At 47.1% G+C, this 17,712-nt stretch overlaps 1 protein-coding gene and 1 long non-coding RNA gene across 6 annotated transcripts; both read right to left on the bottom strand.

Moving 5' to 3' along the window:
• Nucleotides 1–198: 198 nt before the first annotated feature.
• Nucleotides 199–17,210, bottom strand: CEACAM1 (CEA cell adhesion molecule 1). 5 transcript variants are annotated; one of them, XM_045988110.1, is made up of 10 exons: nucleotides 17,050–17,210; nucleotides 15,880–16,236; nucleotides 12,160–12,438; nucleotides 11,518–11,772; nucleotides 9,986–10,261; nucleotides 4,825–4,951; nucleotides 4,054–4,106; nucleotides 3,298–3,326; nucleotides 1,985–2,077; nucleotides 199–546 (listed from the first exon to the last, which is right to left on the bottom strand). In XM_045988110.1, exons 1-10 carry the CDS (start codon nucleotides 17,111–17,113, stop codon nucleotides 280–282), a joined length of 1,800 nt encoding a protein of 599 aa, XP_045844066.1. In that variant the 5' UTR covers nucleotides 17,114–17,210; the 3' UTR covers nucleotides 199–279. The 5 variants fall into 5 exon arrangements, 4 of the variants coding, with proteins under 4 accessions (XP_045844066.1, XP_045844062.1, XP_045844065.1 ...); XR_006816235.1 differs by lacking the exon at nucleotides 199–546 and adding an exon at nucleotides 4,516–4,656 and having other exon boundaries at nucleotides 2,019–2,077; XM_045988106.1 differs by having other exon boundaries at nucleotides 199–2,077.
• LOC123931220 lies at nucleotides 5,268–6,859 on the bottom strand. The gene is made up of 2 exons (XR_006816237.1): nucleotides 6,536–6,859; nucleotides 5,268–5,387 (listed from the first exon to the last, which is right to left on the bottom strand). It is a non-coding gene; the product is annotated as an uncharacterized LOC123931220 (long non-coding RNA).
• Nucleotides 17,211–17,712: the final 502 nt, after the last annotated feature.

Here is a 17,712-nt window from a genome sequence, read left to right as displayed (position 1 = left end):
AGGTTGAAGCTATAGCCTGTCATTTCTAGATAGACTCACTTTATCAGCAAGCATGCAAATGACTTTAGCTGATTTTCTGGTCACTGGATCAAATATCTGCAAACTTAGGCTTACTCTGACTCCCAGTTCAGCAAGTTCTCTTTCTTCTGCCTGTAAAGAGGATATTGTCTAAAGTAGTATTAACCACGAGGCAACATCTTCATGTTGACTTTATAATTTTTATTATAAATATAAAGCAGATTTTACAAATAATTCAGAAGTGGCCCTAGCCAGACAAAATTAAATAACACAGAATAGCATGGATGAGGGGAAGTACATACAGACTGTGTCAGAGTTAGAAAACCCTCGAAAGAGGTACCTGAGTGCACGGAATTCCCAACTCGCCCTCTTTGAGGGGCCTCTTAGACACAGCATGACATCAAGTAATATCGAATGAAATCCTTTTCTCAACAGCCACAAAGTGACTGTGTCTAGAAGGAGGCTGGGTGGGAAATATGTTGCCTCTCCTTCCCCTGTCCTTCCTTTCTGTTCTGCACACTGGGACTCCTAGACGCGCATGGGAAAAAACATTTCAGAAGCTGTTCACGAGGCCTCTGAACCAGTTATCACCCTCCCCTGTCCTAACACCCTTCTCATCCCTGCTTCCCAGGAGCATCTGCACCAGGGCAGCTTTCTGGGGGGTGAGCAGTGCCAACAGGTGTGTGAGTGTGTTCCCTTCAGGGCACCCCACTTCTCACGGACCAGTCACGCCTTAGCAGAGGCCGGGTCTCCTGAGAAAGTGAGTGGAGCAGACACCACGCACAGCAGAGACGTGGAAAGCGGTGGTGGTTGAAGACTGGCCTAGGCTGCCGGGGAACTGAGTTAGACCCATTCTAGCCACAAAAGAGGAAAACTGCTCTGCTGCTCTTCATTTTTGGAGACCCTGACATGAGCACCTTGAGGAACTCCTGGTCAAGGGTACTTGAGGGGTTTTGGTGGCTTCTTTGACTGAAGGCAGTCAGATCGGCTGATATAGCTAAGTAGGAATAGCCCCTTTCACATGAACAAGCACTTGCAAAAACTGCAATGGCAGAATATCTCAGGGAAAAAAACCCAAAACACCAAACAGTGCATTCTTTAATAACTATTTAAATAATCTCTGAAGGGTAGCTCTCTGACTCCTTTCCCAAACTCCCAGCTGATTATCTCTACTAAGACCTGACTGCTCCCTGAAGTGTTATAAGCCTTCCTTCTGTAGGCATTTCCTTGAAGAAGAAAATTATGAAACATACATTCTTTTTTTTTTTTTTTTTGGCATTTTCCATTAGGAATCACCTGTTGACCTCGGTGAATAATTTTCCTAATTGTTTCTAGTGGGTTCTCTGAAGAGAGGCTTGTCAAAGGGCTTAGGTGGCTTTCTAGTTAAGCATTAAGGTGTTTAGGCCCTGGTAGACGACTCTGACAATAGACAAAGGTGTAGAATTTCCCAGGTTAGCACATTTGTTTTCCTAAGCAGGGTGGGGTTCACAGGGGGCTTTGGAGAGCTAGAAACTTTTACTTCTCTCTCTTCTTTCCTGGCACACGCATTTCATTGGGTCAGGAGAGGACTCTCAAGGTTATGGCAAATTCAAGTTAGACTCCAATAGGACAAGACTGGGGCAGAAAGGAATGACTATGCTCTGAATAGGGAAGTTTAAAAAAGGAAAGGAGGAGGGGCAGAGGTTGTGGCAACTTCCCAAGGTCCGCTTTGCCAAATTTCAATGACAGGGAAGGTTGGGTTTCCTAGGAATCCCGGATGTACCTTCTAATGTATTGACACTGAAGGGAGGGACTGTGACAAGGCGGCCTGGAGGTGCTCGTTAGGGAATAAGGTGGGGAAAGAGGCTTCTTCCTCTTTTCCCTGAGGGTAAAGGGGTCTCCTCACGATGGGGATGAGAAGGTTGGAAAAGAGTCAGCACAGCGAGCAGGACAGGTCACGTTACTTCTTTTGTACTTCTGTATACACCGTTTCTGTGTCTGCTGGGGACAGGGAGGCTGAAGTTGGTTTCTTTGGTTCGTGGGCACTGAAGTTCAGGGAAGAATATGCAACTTCTTCATTCTGAAAGGCATGAGCAGTGTGGTCAGTTAAATCAGAGCGTTGTGTGCTGTGATTCAGCACCATGTGCTATCACCATTTTGAAACTTTTAGCTTTGGAGAAGGGCTTTAATTAGCCAAGATTACTCTGCTTGCTAACATCCGGTTGAGTGATCATTAGAAGAGGTAGATTACAGTATTTATTCATACTGGAATGCAGTGATACAGCAACAGAGAACGGACAGTCTACAAATGCATAGAAGGACATGCATGAATCTCACAAAACAGTTTTGAATGAAAGAAGCTAGACGCACACAAGGATGTACTGTGTATCCCATTTTGTAAGGGCATAAACGGACAAAAGTAATCTAGTGCACTGAAAGCCAGGATAGTGGTTACTCTTTGGAAGGAAATGACTGGAGGGTTTTTTGGGGAGAGAAGAGGATGATGACATGTTTTATTTCTTGACCAGGGTGACTTTTGTGGTCAACTCGTGTTACAATATATTTAGGATTTAAGTACTTTTTGGTATATTTATGTATTCTACTGAAAGGTTGAGAAAAATTTGGTTAAAGTATTGTAAAGAAAAGGAACCAAGACCTCAGAACGATTAAAATGGATATCATCCTTTGTTGGTGAGAGCAGGGTCAGTGAGGGTAGAGGAGGGAGAACCATCTTGTGCCTTATCCTGGGCGCTATGCTGGGTGCTTTCCAGTGGTCGTCTCATTTGATTCCTTCAACTTCTCTTTGAAGTAGACAGCATGCCCATTTTACAGATGGCAAAACCACGGCTCAAAGAGCTTAAGTTACTTGTCCAAGGTCACAGAGCTACTGAGAGTCACAGCCAGGATTAAATACAGGATGGGGTTAATTTCAAAGTCCACATTCTTTTTTTTTTTTTTAATATTTTTCTTATTTGCTTATTAGAGAGCATGAGAGGAGAGAGGTCAGCGGGAGAAGCAGACTCTCTGCCGGGCAGGGAGCCCAATGTGGGATTCAATCCCAGGATTCCAGGATCATGACCTGAGCTGAAGGCAGTTGCCTAACCAACTTAGCCACCCAGGCACCCCAAAGTCCACATTCTTGTAATGAGGTAGACTCCAGGGAGACATTAACCAGTAATCCTTTGTTTGTTGCTGCATTGAGGAATTTTGACCCAAATTTGATCTCACATTTGAATCTTCAAGAATAACCCATTCTATACAGAGATACTTCCATGAGACATTGAAACTGGCTACGCTTACCTTAGACAAATTGTCAGAGTGGTCCTGACCTGGGAAAACAGAAGATGAGTTCCCAATCCATGAAAATGCAAAGATCATTTACGTCCATAGAATGGGGGGTTAGGGAGTGAGGGCGAGGGAGTGGGGAGGTGGGTCCTAAGCTGTTGTGATTTCTAGCTGAAGGAGGTGGCAGTTGGCAGGAGGGCGGGGTAAGGAAGCGACCCATGAACACCTGAGGAATTCACTTTCCTCAGAGTCTGTGGTCCAGACCCAGGGCACTGGTACCAGAGGAGGGGTAAGAGTAGAGCCACAGGAGGCCCCAGTCCACTCTGACAATTTCTTCCAGTTCACAGGGTCTTAATTTTCACCTGGATGTATTTCTCCGCAACAGGCTTTAGTGGCAAGGAGGGACATTGAGGCCCACAGTACCCAGAACACCATAAGACAGGGAAAGTTTCACCAGAGGAGAATGCCCACATCCATCATAGAGGCAGGAGGAGAGGAGTGGGGGCAAGGAAATGACTCCTGGAAATGGGTCCATCTTGCTCAGGCCTGCTTGGCCCAGGCAGAGTGAATATTTCTCCCAGGGCTGTGTCTCAGGGGAATCTTTTGTGGCCAGAAGGGTGTGAGGACCTATGCCAACCTAAGGTTAGGAAATGGACATCCCCTTCCGAAAGTTCAGAACGTAGGAAGTAGTTTGGGAATCCAGGATTCCCTGCTACGGCAGGGCACATGGTGAAACACACCAGGTCTCACTGGATAAGTGGCTTTACTTACTGTGGTTGGAGGCTGAGGGTTTGTGCTCTGTGACATCTCGCAGGTCATTTGCCCTAAATAAATATCAGACACTGTGACTGCCATTCCCAAGCATAGGACCTTTGTTTCTTGAATTAGGAAGGACATGGTCAGCAAGTAATTCCTTGGGGCTCCTCAATGTTCATTTATACCGTGACTGGTACTGCCTTTCTTCTTAGGGCCTCCTCCTTCAGTCTACCCACGATCCCCTCTAGGATTTGTTCCTTTCCTGTTTGCTGGATGTCCACATGTGGGTCCGTTGCTTATCAGTTGCATCGGAGCCTACTTGTACTCTGACACCTTTCCCCTTCTGTAGGTAGAGGCTGGCTTTTTTTCTCACTTTACTTATTGTCCAAGAGGCCTTTGGTTGTTTTTGCCTTTTCTTAGGTTCTCTTCCTGTCCTATCCCTCCCTCCTACAACTGTCAAAAGAGCACGCAACTCACTTTCTCCTGCTCCTCCTTTCATTTCCTCATTTGTTCCTCCTGGGACCTTGTCTTCTCTGACTGGGAGACAAAAACATGGGGAATCTTCCCCCTCTAAGCCAGATGCAGATGGGAATAACTGTGTCCAAGAGAGAGTGGGGTCTGGGAAGCATGAAGAAGAGATCCACAGGGATTAGTGCCAGGAAGCAAGGGTTTAGGAAGAAGGGAGGAGCAGATCCAGGTGCAGAGACAGGGGCAAAGTCTTCTTCCCTCTCCCAAGCATGGCAGTTAGCCTTGGAGAAAGCAGAACAAGAGGAAAGGTCATCATACCCGCCAGTCTTTCTGATAAACAGAAAGTACACCAGGGCTGCTATCACAGCAACCCCAGCCAGGACTCCAATCACGATGCCAGCAATAGCCCCAGGTGGGAGGCCAGAACTTGACTGCGTTAAATCATCTGTCATGGAAAGAAGAGAGAATAATGAATGAAAGTGACATTATTTCACAGTGGGGTCCCCTGGGGACAGCTCTCAATGTGTAGCAGTCTCTACTTGTTCCTTTAAGGAATACATTTTCTGTGGGAAGATTGCTGTGTGGTGATTAGCTGACTTCATCCTTCGATTTTTTTTTTTTCTCTCACTGTATTTTTGGGCTGGTGATCAGACTTACCTCAGTTCCATCCTGGCATGTCTTCACTCAGATATTTTTGAAGGCTTTGGAAATGTGAGAAAGACTGATTGCTCTTTTTCTGTAACTTCCCACCTTTTCATGTGTCAGCTGTGGCAGCCACAAGTATGTGCCCCTCAGGTTTCTTGTGGTGAGGACTTAAGTGATGGAAGGCCTGGAGAGTGCATTCTGAATTCACCCATCTCCTTTGCACAGAGCCCATACTTCTGACAGTAGGGGGAAAGGATATGAAATAAGCCCAATTCTGTGAGAAACCATTTTCCTCTGAAGGGTGACTTGAGTTCAAGGACCCCGCCTCACATCAGCCTTGCAGACAGGCACCCTTACAGAACTGCACTTTGATCTAAAACTTCATTCTATTACAATTGCATGACGGTCTGAGCAACCTCCCAGGCTCCTCCCACTCCTGTATTTCCCTCATGGGCATTTTCCCCAATAAATAAATAAATATTTTCCCCAATAAATATAAATAAATAAGCAGTCCCAGTTTGATCACATCTCAGGGGATAAAAACTAACATACTAGGCTTGAAACTTTGCATTCGATTCCTTTTTATCCTTTCCCGTGTTCAGTCAGGAACTATGTCCCACTGGCTTTTTGCCTAATGCCTTCGACAGCCATAAATAATACATTTGCATCTTTTTTTTTAATTTCTGTTTTCTTCACCAGCCAACTCAAGCCTGATGTATTAATATTAATGTTTAGCTACTATTATGGCATACTTAGTATGTACCAGGCTCTGTGGTAAATACATATATTTCATTTGATCCATATAATAACCCTTCCCACTTTACAATATTTCCACTTTACAATAACCTAACTTTATAAGAAACTGAAAAAAGAACAAACTAAACCCAAAGCTAGCAGAAGGAAGAGAATAATAAGGATTAGAGTGGGGATAAATAAACTAATAAATAGAAAAACAATAGAGAAAATCTATGAAACCAAAAATTGAGTCTTAAAAAAGATGAATAAGATTGACAAAACTTTAATTTAAAAAAGAGATTAAAATTACTAAAATCAGAATTGAAAGTGGGGGAAATCACTATCAATGTTATAGAAATAATAAATATTACAAATAATAAATATTATAAGATAATACATATTTTAAAAGTACTATGAATAATTGCAAACAAATTGAATAACCTGAATGAAATGGACAAATTCTTAGAAACACAAAACCAACCAAGATGGAATCATGAAGAAATAGAAAATATGAAAAAACCTGTAACTAGTAAGGAGATTGAATCAGGTCATCCAACAAAATTCAATATCCTTTCATGATAAAAACCCTAAAAGTAGTAAGAGAAGGAAACTGCCTCAATATGATAATAGCCACAGATGAAAAACTTACCGCCAACATCTAACTCAATGTTGAAAGACTCAAAGTTTTTCCTCTAAGATCAGGAACAAGACAGGGATGCCTGTTTTTGTCACTTTTATCCAAAATAGCACTGGGAGTTCTAGGTAGGGCAATAATTAGGCAAAGTTATCCAAACTGGAAAGAAGAAGTATAAAATGATCTTTGTTCACAGAGGACATGAACTTACACTTGGAAAACACATGAAAAAATGTTCATCACTAGCCATCAGGGAGATTCAAATTAAAACCACATTGAGATACCACCTGACACCAGTTAGAATGGCCAAAATTAGCAAGACAGGAAACAACGTGTGTTGGAGAGGATGTGGGGAAAGGGGAACCCTCTTACACTGTTGGTGGGAATGCAAGTTAGTGCAGCCACTTTGGAGAACAGTGTGGAGATTCCCCAAGAAATTAAAAATAGAGCTTCCCTATGACCCTGCAATTGCACTGCTGGGTATTTACCCCAAAGATACAGATGTAGTGAAAAGAAGAGCCATCTGTACCCCAATGTTTATAGAAGCAATGGCCACGGTCGCCAAACTGTGGAAAGAACCAAGATGCCCTTCAACGGACGAATGGATAAGGAAGGTGTGGTACATCTTATACACAATGGAGTATTATGCCTCCATCAGAAAGGATGAATACCCAACTTTTGTAGCAACACGGATGGGACTGGAAGAGATTATGCTGAGTGAAATAAGTCAAGCAGAGAGAGTCAATTATCATATGGTTTCACTTATTTGTGGAGCATAACAATAATATGGAGGACATGGGGAGATGGAGAGGAGAAGGGAGTTGAGGGAACTTGGAAGGGGAGGTGAACCATGAGAGACTATGGACTCTGAAAAACAACCTGAGGGTTTTGAAGGGGCGGGGGGGTGGGAGGTTGGGGGAACCAGGTGGTGGGTATTAGGGAGGGCACGTATTGCATGGAGCACTGGGTGTGGTGCAAAAACAATGAATACTGTTACGCTGAAAAGAAATAAAAAAAAAAACAAAACACTAAAGAGTCCACAAAATCTGTTATAACTAATAAATATAGCAAGGTTGCAAGATACTAAATCAACACACAGAAATCAGTTATATTTCTATATATTAACAATAAATAATCCAAAAAGGAAATTAAGAAAATTCTATTTACCACAGCATCAAAAAGAATAGAATACTTAGGAACTTATTTAACCAAGGAGGTGAAAGACTTATACACTGAAAACTACATAGCACTGCTGAAAGAAATTAAAGACCTAAGTAAATGTGAAGACATTCCATGTTCATCGTTTGGAAGACTTAAGAAGACAGTACTACCCAAAGTGATCTGCGGATTCAGTGAAATCTTGGTCAAAATACCAATGACTTTTTTTTTCAAAAATAGAGAAATCTATCCTAAAATTCATATGTAACTTCAAGGGACCCCAAATATCCAAAACAAAGAACAAATTTGGAGGACTCACATTTCCCGATTTCAAAATTTACTACAAAGCTACAGTAATCAAAACAGTGTGATACTAGCATAAAGATAAGCAAACAGACCAATGAAATAGAATAGAGATCCCAGAAATAAAACTTTACATACACAGTCACACTGTTTTTGACAGGGGAGCCAAGACTATTCAGTGGAGAAAAGACAGCCTTTTCAGCAAGTGGGTGTTGAGAAAATTAGACATCCATGCAAAAGAACTGAATGCTTACTTAACACCACATATGAAAAATTAAATCAAAGTGGACCAGAGACCTAAATATAAGAGTTAGAACTATAAAACCGCTTAGAAGAAAACACAGGGTGAAACTTCATGACTTTCGGTTTGGCAACGATTTCTTGGATATGAAACTAAAAGCATAGGCAATTAAAAAAACTAGATAAATTGGGCTTCAATTAAAATTATAAGCTTTTGCACATCAAAGGACACTATCCACAAAATGAAAAAACAACGCACAGAGTGGGAGAAAATATTTACAAATCACATATCCCATAAGGGGTTAATATCCATAATAGAGAACTATAACTCAGCAACAAAAAAACCTAATAGAAAAAATGAGGGGCACCTAAATGGCTGAGTCATTAAGCATCTGCCTTCAGCCCAGGTCATGATCCCAGGGTCCTAGGATGGAGCCCTGCATCAGGCTCCCATCTCAGTGGGAAGACTTCTTCTCCCTCTCCCTCTCCCACTCCCCCTGCTTGTGTTCCCTCTCTCACTGTCTCTCTGTCAGATAAATAAAATCTTAAAAAAAAAAAAAAAGGTGGGCAGAGGACTTAAACAGACATTTCCACAAAGAAGACATGTAGATGGCCAACAGGCACATGGGAAGAGGCTCAACATCATTCACGATCAGGGAAATGCAGTTAAAAACCACAATTAGATATCACCTCATACCCATTAGGATTGATGTTATTCAAAACAAAAGAAAAAAAGAGAAAAGTGTTGATGAGGATGTGGAAAAGTTGAAACTTCATTGCATTTGCTGGTGGGACTATAAGTGGTGCAGTCACTGTGGAAATGATATGGGAGTTTGTCAAAAAATTGAACAAAGAATTACCATTTGATGCAGTAATTCCACTTCTGGGTCTATGCCCCAATAAATTGAAAACAGGGATTTCAGTAGATATTTGTACACCCATGAGGTGAAAAAAAACCTTAAAAGTTCATAGACAGATAAATGATAAACAAAATGTGAAACACACGAGGGAATATTATTCAGCTTTAAAAAAGGAATGAAGGGCGCCTGGGTGGCTCAGTGGGTTAAAGCCTCTGCCTTCAGCTCAGGTCATGATCCCAGGGTCCTGGGATCGAGCCTCACATCCGGCTCTCTGCTCTGCAGGGAGCCTGCTTCCTCCTCTCTCTCTGCCTGCCTCTCTGCCTAGTTGTGATTTCTCTCTGTCAAATAAAAAAAAAAAAAAAAAAAGGAATGAAATTCTGACACGCTACAACATGGATGAACCCTGAAGACATTATGCTAAGTGAAAAAATCCAGAGACACACACACAAAATAAATGTCATTATGATTCCACTTAATCTTAGAATAGTCACATTCTAGAGATAGCAAGTAGGATGGTGGTTATGGGGTTCAAGTCGGGAGTAGGAAGTGACTATTTAATGGATGGTGGTGACAGCGGCACAACAATACAGATGTACTATTGCCACTGACCTGTAAACTGAAAATGGTTAAAATGATAAACCTTATGTGTATTATATGCACAAAAAAATGGTAAAGAGGAAAAAAGGAATCCTGTGTAAGGTCACACAGTAAATGCCAGACCTAGGATAAGAAACTGAATATATCTGATTCAGAGACTTAGCTCTTAACCACTCTGCCATCCTGTCTACTGAAATGGTCTCTTGATTCTATTCTGCTCTTCTGCCCCCTGTGACTTCTATCCATTTTGCACATCATTGGTAGAGTGATTGTCCCAGGATGTAACACTGGGAAAGGTGTCAGTTACCTTTCACAGCCAGCCTGACAAGGTCACTTTTACTGGAATCGCCTGGGTTGGAGACCTCACACTGGTAATCCCCGGCATCCTCCTTCCTGACAGGGTGTATGGTGAGGGTGCTGTTGTCCTGGGACAGCGTCATCCTCTCCGTGAGCTTTAGACTCTGGCCATTGAAGAGCCACCCGATAGAGACCCCAGTGTTATTTGTGGAGCAGGTCAGGACCACAGAGTCGTCTTCTGTGAGTGTGGTGTTGCTGGCATGGAGAGAGGGCTGGGCCAAGGGCTCTGTGGGGAAACACAGGAGGTGGCTGATGAGAATGGGCCCCTGGGGCGTGGAGCCACACTCCTTCCACTGAGATGCCAGCCAGTCGGAGGGCCCCAGCGAGCTCTGTAAAGGTGCCCCAGAGGATGACCCTGCTGTCGGCAGAGTCGGCAGAGATACTGAACAGTATCTCTGTTCAGGTGATGATCTGTAAGGAGAGGGCTGTCCCTTGCCCTCCGACCCTCAGGTTCCCTCTGGCCTGAGTCATGTGTCTGCTCCGCCCAGACATCACTGTGGTATCAGCACCAGGAACCTCTTCTAAGCCCATGTGTCCAGCATCCTCATCATCAGGTGGAATTTTTTACACAGTGGCTTTCTCATGACCCGTTTCTAGAGCTTTCTGAAAAGATCAGGCCCCCTCTCTAGTATGGTAGCTTTACATAGAAAGGGAAGGCATTTCCCTTTTGTTAAATAATTTATTAGAAAATGAGAATGGCCCAGCCAGTCTTTGTGAGCTTAGGACCTGGAGAAGTTCCAATCTAAAGGGTTTCTCAATCTGAATCAGACTTTTACTTCCTGGCCTGTGGATTGACTATTACAGAAAGGAAATCTTTAGAGTAATGGTCACAGTTTTAACAGAAGGCTGGTACTCTTAGCTGTAGGTATAAATATATAATTTTGGCACTGTTCCTTCTGTCCCGCGAAGGGACTCTGTTGGGGAATCTACCATTACTCATTGCTCTCGTTTGGTGTATCAGACGTGCTAGTTTCAAGGAGGGTTCTAGAACTGGTAGACTTCAGAGCCTGTAACAGTCAGAGGGTCTGCCTGAGGGCTTTCTTTGCCCATTTCTTGGCGGCCTCACATGAGGGAGACTCTGGCACAACTGGTAACACAATTTGGCCAGATTGAAGATAGGCTTCTCCTGTACCTTCTCCATATGCTCCTGTCCCACCACAGATGACATCAGAGCAGAGTCAGTCACAGGGCGAGCCAGGAGCAAAAGGACCTTCCTTCTCCCTCTGTAAGCCCCCTCCACCACATGGGGCTTTCGGGGGCCGAGAGAACCCTATTCTCACATTCCAGGCCGGACCCAAGGTCTACCTGGAGAAATCAGAGAGCAAGGGGAGGAAGCGTCTGCAGACATGTAATGGGAGAGTTTTGGTATTTGGTATTTGCTTGTGACATAAGCAAATGGGAAATAACTTCTAGGCTCTTCTCTGGCAGCCAGACAGACCTTCACCACAGCGATCCATGCAGATGCTCCAGGGACCCACTTACCGGAGACTGTGATAGTCTTGACTGTGGTCTTATTGAGGTGAGTGGCATTGTTAGAGGCGAGGCAGGTATAGGATCCACTATCATTCGCAGTGATGTTGGGGATAAAGAGCTCCTGTGTGTACGACTGGGGCCTCCCATTGATAAGCCAAGAATACTGTGCAGGTGGGTTAGAGGCTGCGTGGCAGGAGAGATTGAGGTTGGCCCCTGGATGGTAATAGGAGTCTGAGGGGGAAATGGTGGGGGCGTCCGGGCCATCTGGAGCAAACAGAATAAAGCCACAGTTGATGCGATCCAAGGGAAGGGGAAGCTCCTGGTCTGTACAAGGGCCACAGTGTCCCTCTGAGCTGGGTCCCAACCTCATAAGTCCCAACTAGAAGCCCCCTGTGTTCAGCCTGGGTCTGAGATATTCACCTGTTTCCCCTCACAAGCTGGTGACCCTCTCAGGGAGGAGCAGCCCATCCCCTCCTAGTCTTGGCTTAGGCCGGGCCTGTCCAGGTTTGCCTGGGACAAGAAGCCATGGCCAGCCTGGGGGTCTAGCTGAGAGTCATGGACTCGGACCCCAGAATGATGGATGTGGCCTGGCCCCTGGCTGTGTGGATTTGGGCTGGCAACCTGGGTTTGGGAGGAACGGAAGCTACTCACAGAGAACATTCAGGGTGAATGGGTCACTACGACCGTCACTCACTGGGTTCCGAGTTGCACACACATAGGGTCCTGTGTCATTCCTTGTGACACCATGTATAGTGAGAGTCCTGTTGTCCAGGGACAGCTCCAGCCTGGTGCTGGCCAGGCGGCTCTTACTGCTTACTGACCACAGGTAGCTCGTGTTCTGAGTCTGAGGTTCACAGGTTAATAGCACAGAATCCACATTCTCCACAGGGTCGGAGTTGTTGCTTGTGATGTGGGGTTTGGGTAACTCCGCTGCGCAGACAACAGAAAGAACATTGCCCTGGGTGGTACCTGTGATTCCTCCACAGGCATCTTGAATCAGAGTTGGCATCTCTCATCTCTCAGCCAACCGGAGTCCTTCAAAGAATAAGGCAGATCTGTGTATCTCAAGACAAATGCATGAGGATCTGAGCCTCAGAGAACACAGGCCGCCTGCTGTCTGTCCAAGAGCAAGCGCAGGCTCTCTCAGGTCAAAGAAGCATCAGGGTTTGGTTGTGAAAGACACAGGACAGGAAGTCAGAGACCACCCTGGACCTCTTCTGGCTCTTCCCTGACTGACCAGCCTCAGGCCTCACCTGGAAAGTGCAGTTGCTGAGGCCCTTTCTATGGCACAGTCCTCCACCAGTCAGCCTACAGGTGTTTTTCCCCTGAGGCCTTGCTTTCCAGGGTTGTCCTAGAGATGGGTCATGATGGGCCTTCCCAGAGCTCATAAGCCTGGAGAACACTGGGCAGCATGGCCTGGAAGGGAGTATTTCAGCAGAAGTAATACCTGGGGACACCAGGGGCAAGCCCGGAGGGCAGGTCAGTACCCAGGCTGCAGGGCCACGAAGTAGGGCAGTTCTCCCCAGGTGTCCCACGGTGACTGATGTGAGACGGTGGTAGAGCAGAGTCAAGACTAGAAATGATCCAGAAAAGAGTCGGGGGGACAAGCAGGGTCTGACTGGCTTTGGCAGAGAACTGTGTGCTCTGCCCTTGGTCTTTAAAGTCTCTTTTCTCACTGCAGAGGCCAGTGAGGACGATGCTCATCTTTCCTGAAATACAAGTGGCTGTTTTCAAATGCAGAAGGGGTGACTGGTGGGAGGTGGGGTGGGGGTGGGGGTGAGGATATCTGGCCTTCATGGACCATTTGTAAACACAGTTATGAGACAGATGTATGCTGTAGATCAAGTTCTGCGGTCCCACCAGGATCACATTATGAGCAAAGGAAGATGTCATAGTAGGTTTGAAATCAGTGACTCCCTGGGTAGAGAAAGACACATGAGTCCTGTTAAGGAACAGAATTGATCCGGGAAGAGTCTGAGGTGTCTCTGTTATATAAAGGGAAGAATGATACCACATTAGTAAAAATGATATGCATTATGTTAGTAAATTTAGGAAAGAAAGTTCCTGTCACTAATTTCTACAGTCAAAATGGGAAGAAACCCAATACTTGTGTGTGGCTTTCTTTTAATCTCAGGAAACACAAGTTTTATCAAATTTATCCAAACTGGGCAGCATCTAAGTGAAAGGACAGTGACTGGTAGATCTCACCATGTGAGAGGATCCCACCCTGCGGTAGAGGTGTTCTCAGGAGCACCCGTGTGTGTGTGTGTGTGTGTGTGTGTGTGTGTGTGTGTGTGCGCGCAAAAGGCAACGGACCAGTCAGATGGCACAGGGTCTGGCCAGCCCCACTGTGGGAGGGTCTGGGAGCCACTGGGAAGAATGAGAGCCTTGCCACGATGAGGATATGAATCAGGAGCAAAGGCATGAAATGAGCCTATGAGTTTTAGGAACTGAACACCTGCCCCTTCTGCCTTTGACGCCCTGGTGGAGTCATGTAGAGAGTAGATCAAGGGGTCACATGTCCCTGTCATGCGGTGTGTCCCACCTGTTGCCGTCATGGAGGGAAAGAGCCCTGGATGAGGAGAGCGAAAGCTCGCTCTCCTGGTGACCTGGGGATACTGGCTCCTGATGGAGCCCACCAAAGGCTGCTTCTCTGACTGATTTCTGTGTCCTTTACTATTGCCTGGGAGGGTGGGCCTAGCCACAGGTGTTAGTGGAAGAATCCAGGGAAGGCTTAAGGGTAAAGAAGGATGTGCAGAGCAGGGGTAGTCCCAGAGCGAAAGGAGGAGCAGGAGGAAGATTAGGTACATGGACAGAGCAGAGAGCCAGAAATGTTCCAGGCTGTGAGCAGTGAGGGTTACAAGTGACTCAAAAGACTCCAGGCATTGAGAGCCCACAGCTGACCCAGGGACGGGATCCTCCCATGGCTGAGCCAACACCACAGTCATCATGAGACTCTCTGGGAGTGGCCTGAGGTGCTGGTGGTCAGAGAGCATGGGTCTCACAGAACATGAGACTCAGCCCCTGGAGGGACAGGGAACAGATATGTCTAGAACCTCCTAGAATACTGCATCCAGGGACCAGACTCTGAAGAGATTATGAATCATTCATTCGTTCCTTTCCTCCTTCATTAAAGAGCAGTTGAGTTATTGGGCCCTGTGCCGGTTAGGGGTACACAGTTGGGAGGAGCAGGCAGAGTCCTTTCCCTTATACTCCAGTGGGATAATATCAGCACATCAGGAAAAAGTAAGTGATTCCAAGTCCAATGCAGAGAGCTGTGGATTGACCACCTGAGGGGAGGCCTGGGCATTCCCTGCACTGACTCTGATCATTGTTGAAGGTAATTTAGTTCTTGAGTAAAAACATTAATTCTCTGTTTGCTCTCACTTCCCAGACCAGAAAATCTACCTTGAGCTGTGGATCCCTAAGAAGAAAGGTCTGATCCAACAGCTGGTCTCAGGGTCCATAGATGCTTACTAAGGCCGCCTGGGTGGAGAAGACAGGGCTGTGGCCACAGACAGACCTTGCAGGATTGTGATCTGCCTGTGTGACTCTGATTCAGTTGTCTGCATTGCCCCGTGCCTCAGTTTCCCTCAATAAAACCAAGTAAGTGGTCTCAGGGTTGCCATGTTGTCTGTTATTAACCTTTCACAATTACCTCACCCAAGGCTTGGTAGAGAGGAGCTGCCCCATAAACAGCTGTTACTTGCCTGCATGAGAGACAGCTCCCTGGGCCTGATCCCTGGTATGGGAGTTGCTGCCAGGAGCACCTTCTCTCCACTCCTCTCTCTCCTCCCTGGGGGTACTGACCTTCCTCTGGGGTCTCCTATCCTGCCAAGGCCATCATACAATAGCCCAGGGACCTTCCATATCTCTGTTTTCCACCCCAGCTCACAGGTGAAGGACCAGGCTCGGTCACTCCCCAGATGCGGCTCTTGGTGTCGAGCCCACGCTGGTGACTGGCTCGGGCAGCTGGGAAATCATTGCTCCCAGTCAGCCGTGCCAGGAAGCCAAAACCCAAGCCTGTAATGGACGCCCCCCACAGTCACTGGAGTCAGGAGCACTGAGACAGGAGTCTGGGCAGGGTATTTCTGGGCTGAGTTCTGGTGACGATCCCCAGGGGCCCCTCAGGTTGGCCCTGACTGGACCCTGCAGAGTCTTTCTCGGATGATCCTAGAGTCTGGATTCCAGGAAAGGAATTCCAATCTTAGGAAGTTAGTCTCCACTGTGTGACCTGCACTAAATGCTGGAACCCTGCCCCCACACAGGACATAATGCAGAGGGGGATGGAGGCCCAGTCCCCGCCAGTCATCCTGTGTGTGAAGTAGAATTCACCCCACCCAGCCCCAGAGGTGAGAGGGAATTACTCACCGAATACATGGAGCTGTCCAGTTACTTGTACCCTGTCATAAGTTCTATTTGTGATTTCTAGGGTGTAGACTCCTGTGTCATTCAGGGTGATGTTCTGGAACAGCAGGGATCCATTGGGGTACACTGTCTCTCTGCCGCTGTGTGCAGGTCCTGAGACAGTTTTTTGTGTATCTACTATGTATGATACAATACGGCGGTTCTCTGTTGTGGCCCCTTTGAACCAGTCTAGGCGCGCAGTATCCCCAGGCAAGTTGTGGACTTGCAGAAGGACGTCCTTCCCTTCGGCAGCACTGAGCGGCACGGACTCCACAGTGACTTGGGCAGTGGTGGGCGGGTTCCAGAGGGTTAAGAGCGAGACTAGGAGGGAAGGGAGCAGACGGATCAGTGTCTGGACCTAGGTGTTGGAGGGAAAGCTGGGGCCCTGCAGATGGAGCAGGTCCTCATCCCCCAGCCTCGGGGTGTGTGTGAGTGTGCACGGGTATCTGTCTGTGTGTGTCTCTGCTGGTCAAGGTCAGCGGCATGACCGCACTGCTTCACCTCTGAACTTACTCCCTCTGTTTGGAACAATTTCTTCCCATGTCTGTCGCTCACTCCCTCACTGCCCTCAGATACCTGCTCACACTCCGGGGGTCCTTGGGAGAGGCCTGCCCTGACCGCCTCCTCTGAAGACCCTCTGTCTCCACGTCCTGACCTTTCCCTGTTTTCCCTACATGACGCTTGTCGGTACCTGACCTCACATTCTAGATGTCTCTGGGTGTCTGTCTTCATCCCCACAGGGGACGGGGAGCAGGGACTCATCTGATCTGTGCTGTACCCCGGTGGTGGGTCAGGTGGCAAATACCCGGGGCTGAATGAATGTGTTCCCAGGGCCCTCCAAGTCTGGTACTTGTCAAGATCTCAGGTTGGTAGGAAGGGACAGTTATTAGAGTCCCTAATAGGGACCCCAGTAGCGTTGTTGTTATCATACGTTTTCAAAATTCAGTCCTCAGTAACTTGGGAAGCAGCCCTTGGCTCACCACTTCCAGATCCTGAGACAGTCCTATCGCTGAGCGGTTCCCCCAGTCCTGCCCTGCTCCTCTGTCCCCTCTCAGAGCCCTGTCCTCCTTGGAGACCCCAGCCAGCCTCTCTCTCCCAACCTGCTGCCCCCTCCCAGAGAATTGTCCCTCTCACCTGCCAGCAGGAGGTCCTGCCAGGGGACCCGTCCTCCTCGGGGAGGGCCTGAAAGGGGCTCCATGGTGCTCTGTCCCTCCCTCTGTGAGAAGAGCTTCTGCTTCAGAAATGCTTGGAGCACTGCTGTCCCAATGTGTCAGCTCTGCCTTCCTTCCTGCTTCTGAGCTGAGCGGCCTCTGGGGGGCAGGGACACAGGGCCTGGTCACATGAGCCAGGGCGGGTCTCTGCTAGATTCCCTCCCCTCACCTCCTTCCCCACTCCCTTGTCCCCTTCTTCCCCTCTCATTTCTGTCTATGTTTCGGGGTTCTCTGGGAACGGCTGAGCCCTCTCCCTCTTCAGCTGTGATTTCCCAGCATATGGGAGAGCGCGCACATGCCCTTGTTTGGACAAGCACAAGCCTGTTGCGTTGGGGTCTGGTGACCCGCACAGCTTGGGGTTAAGGTACAGGGTCAGTGCCCCCACAGTCCTCTCTCCTCCCCTTGTGGCTTTCCCCTTTGGAGCAGGAGCCTGGGGGCTGCCTCAGGAACTCCTGTCACTGGGACGTCACCCCCATGGTGCGCTGGAATCACCTGTGGGACTTTATCAAGACTGTGAATGCCCAGGGGGCTCCTAGAAATGCTGCTTCAGCAGATGCCCAGCCAGGCTGAGACCCCATGATGTGGG

Source organism: Meles meles, chromosome 19, assembly GCF_922984935.1.
Source record: "Meles meles chromosome 19, mMelMel3.1 paternal haplotype, whole genome shotgun sequence".
NCBI lineage: Eukaryota > Metazoa > Chordata > Mammalia > Carnivora > Mustelidae > Meles > Meles meles.
This window is presented reverse-complemented; position numbering and strand designations above follow the sequence as displayed.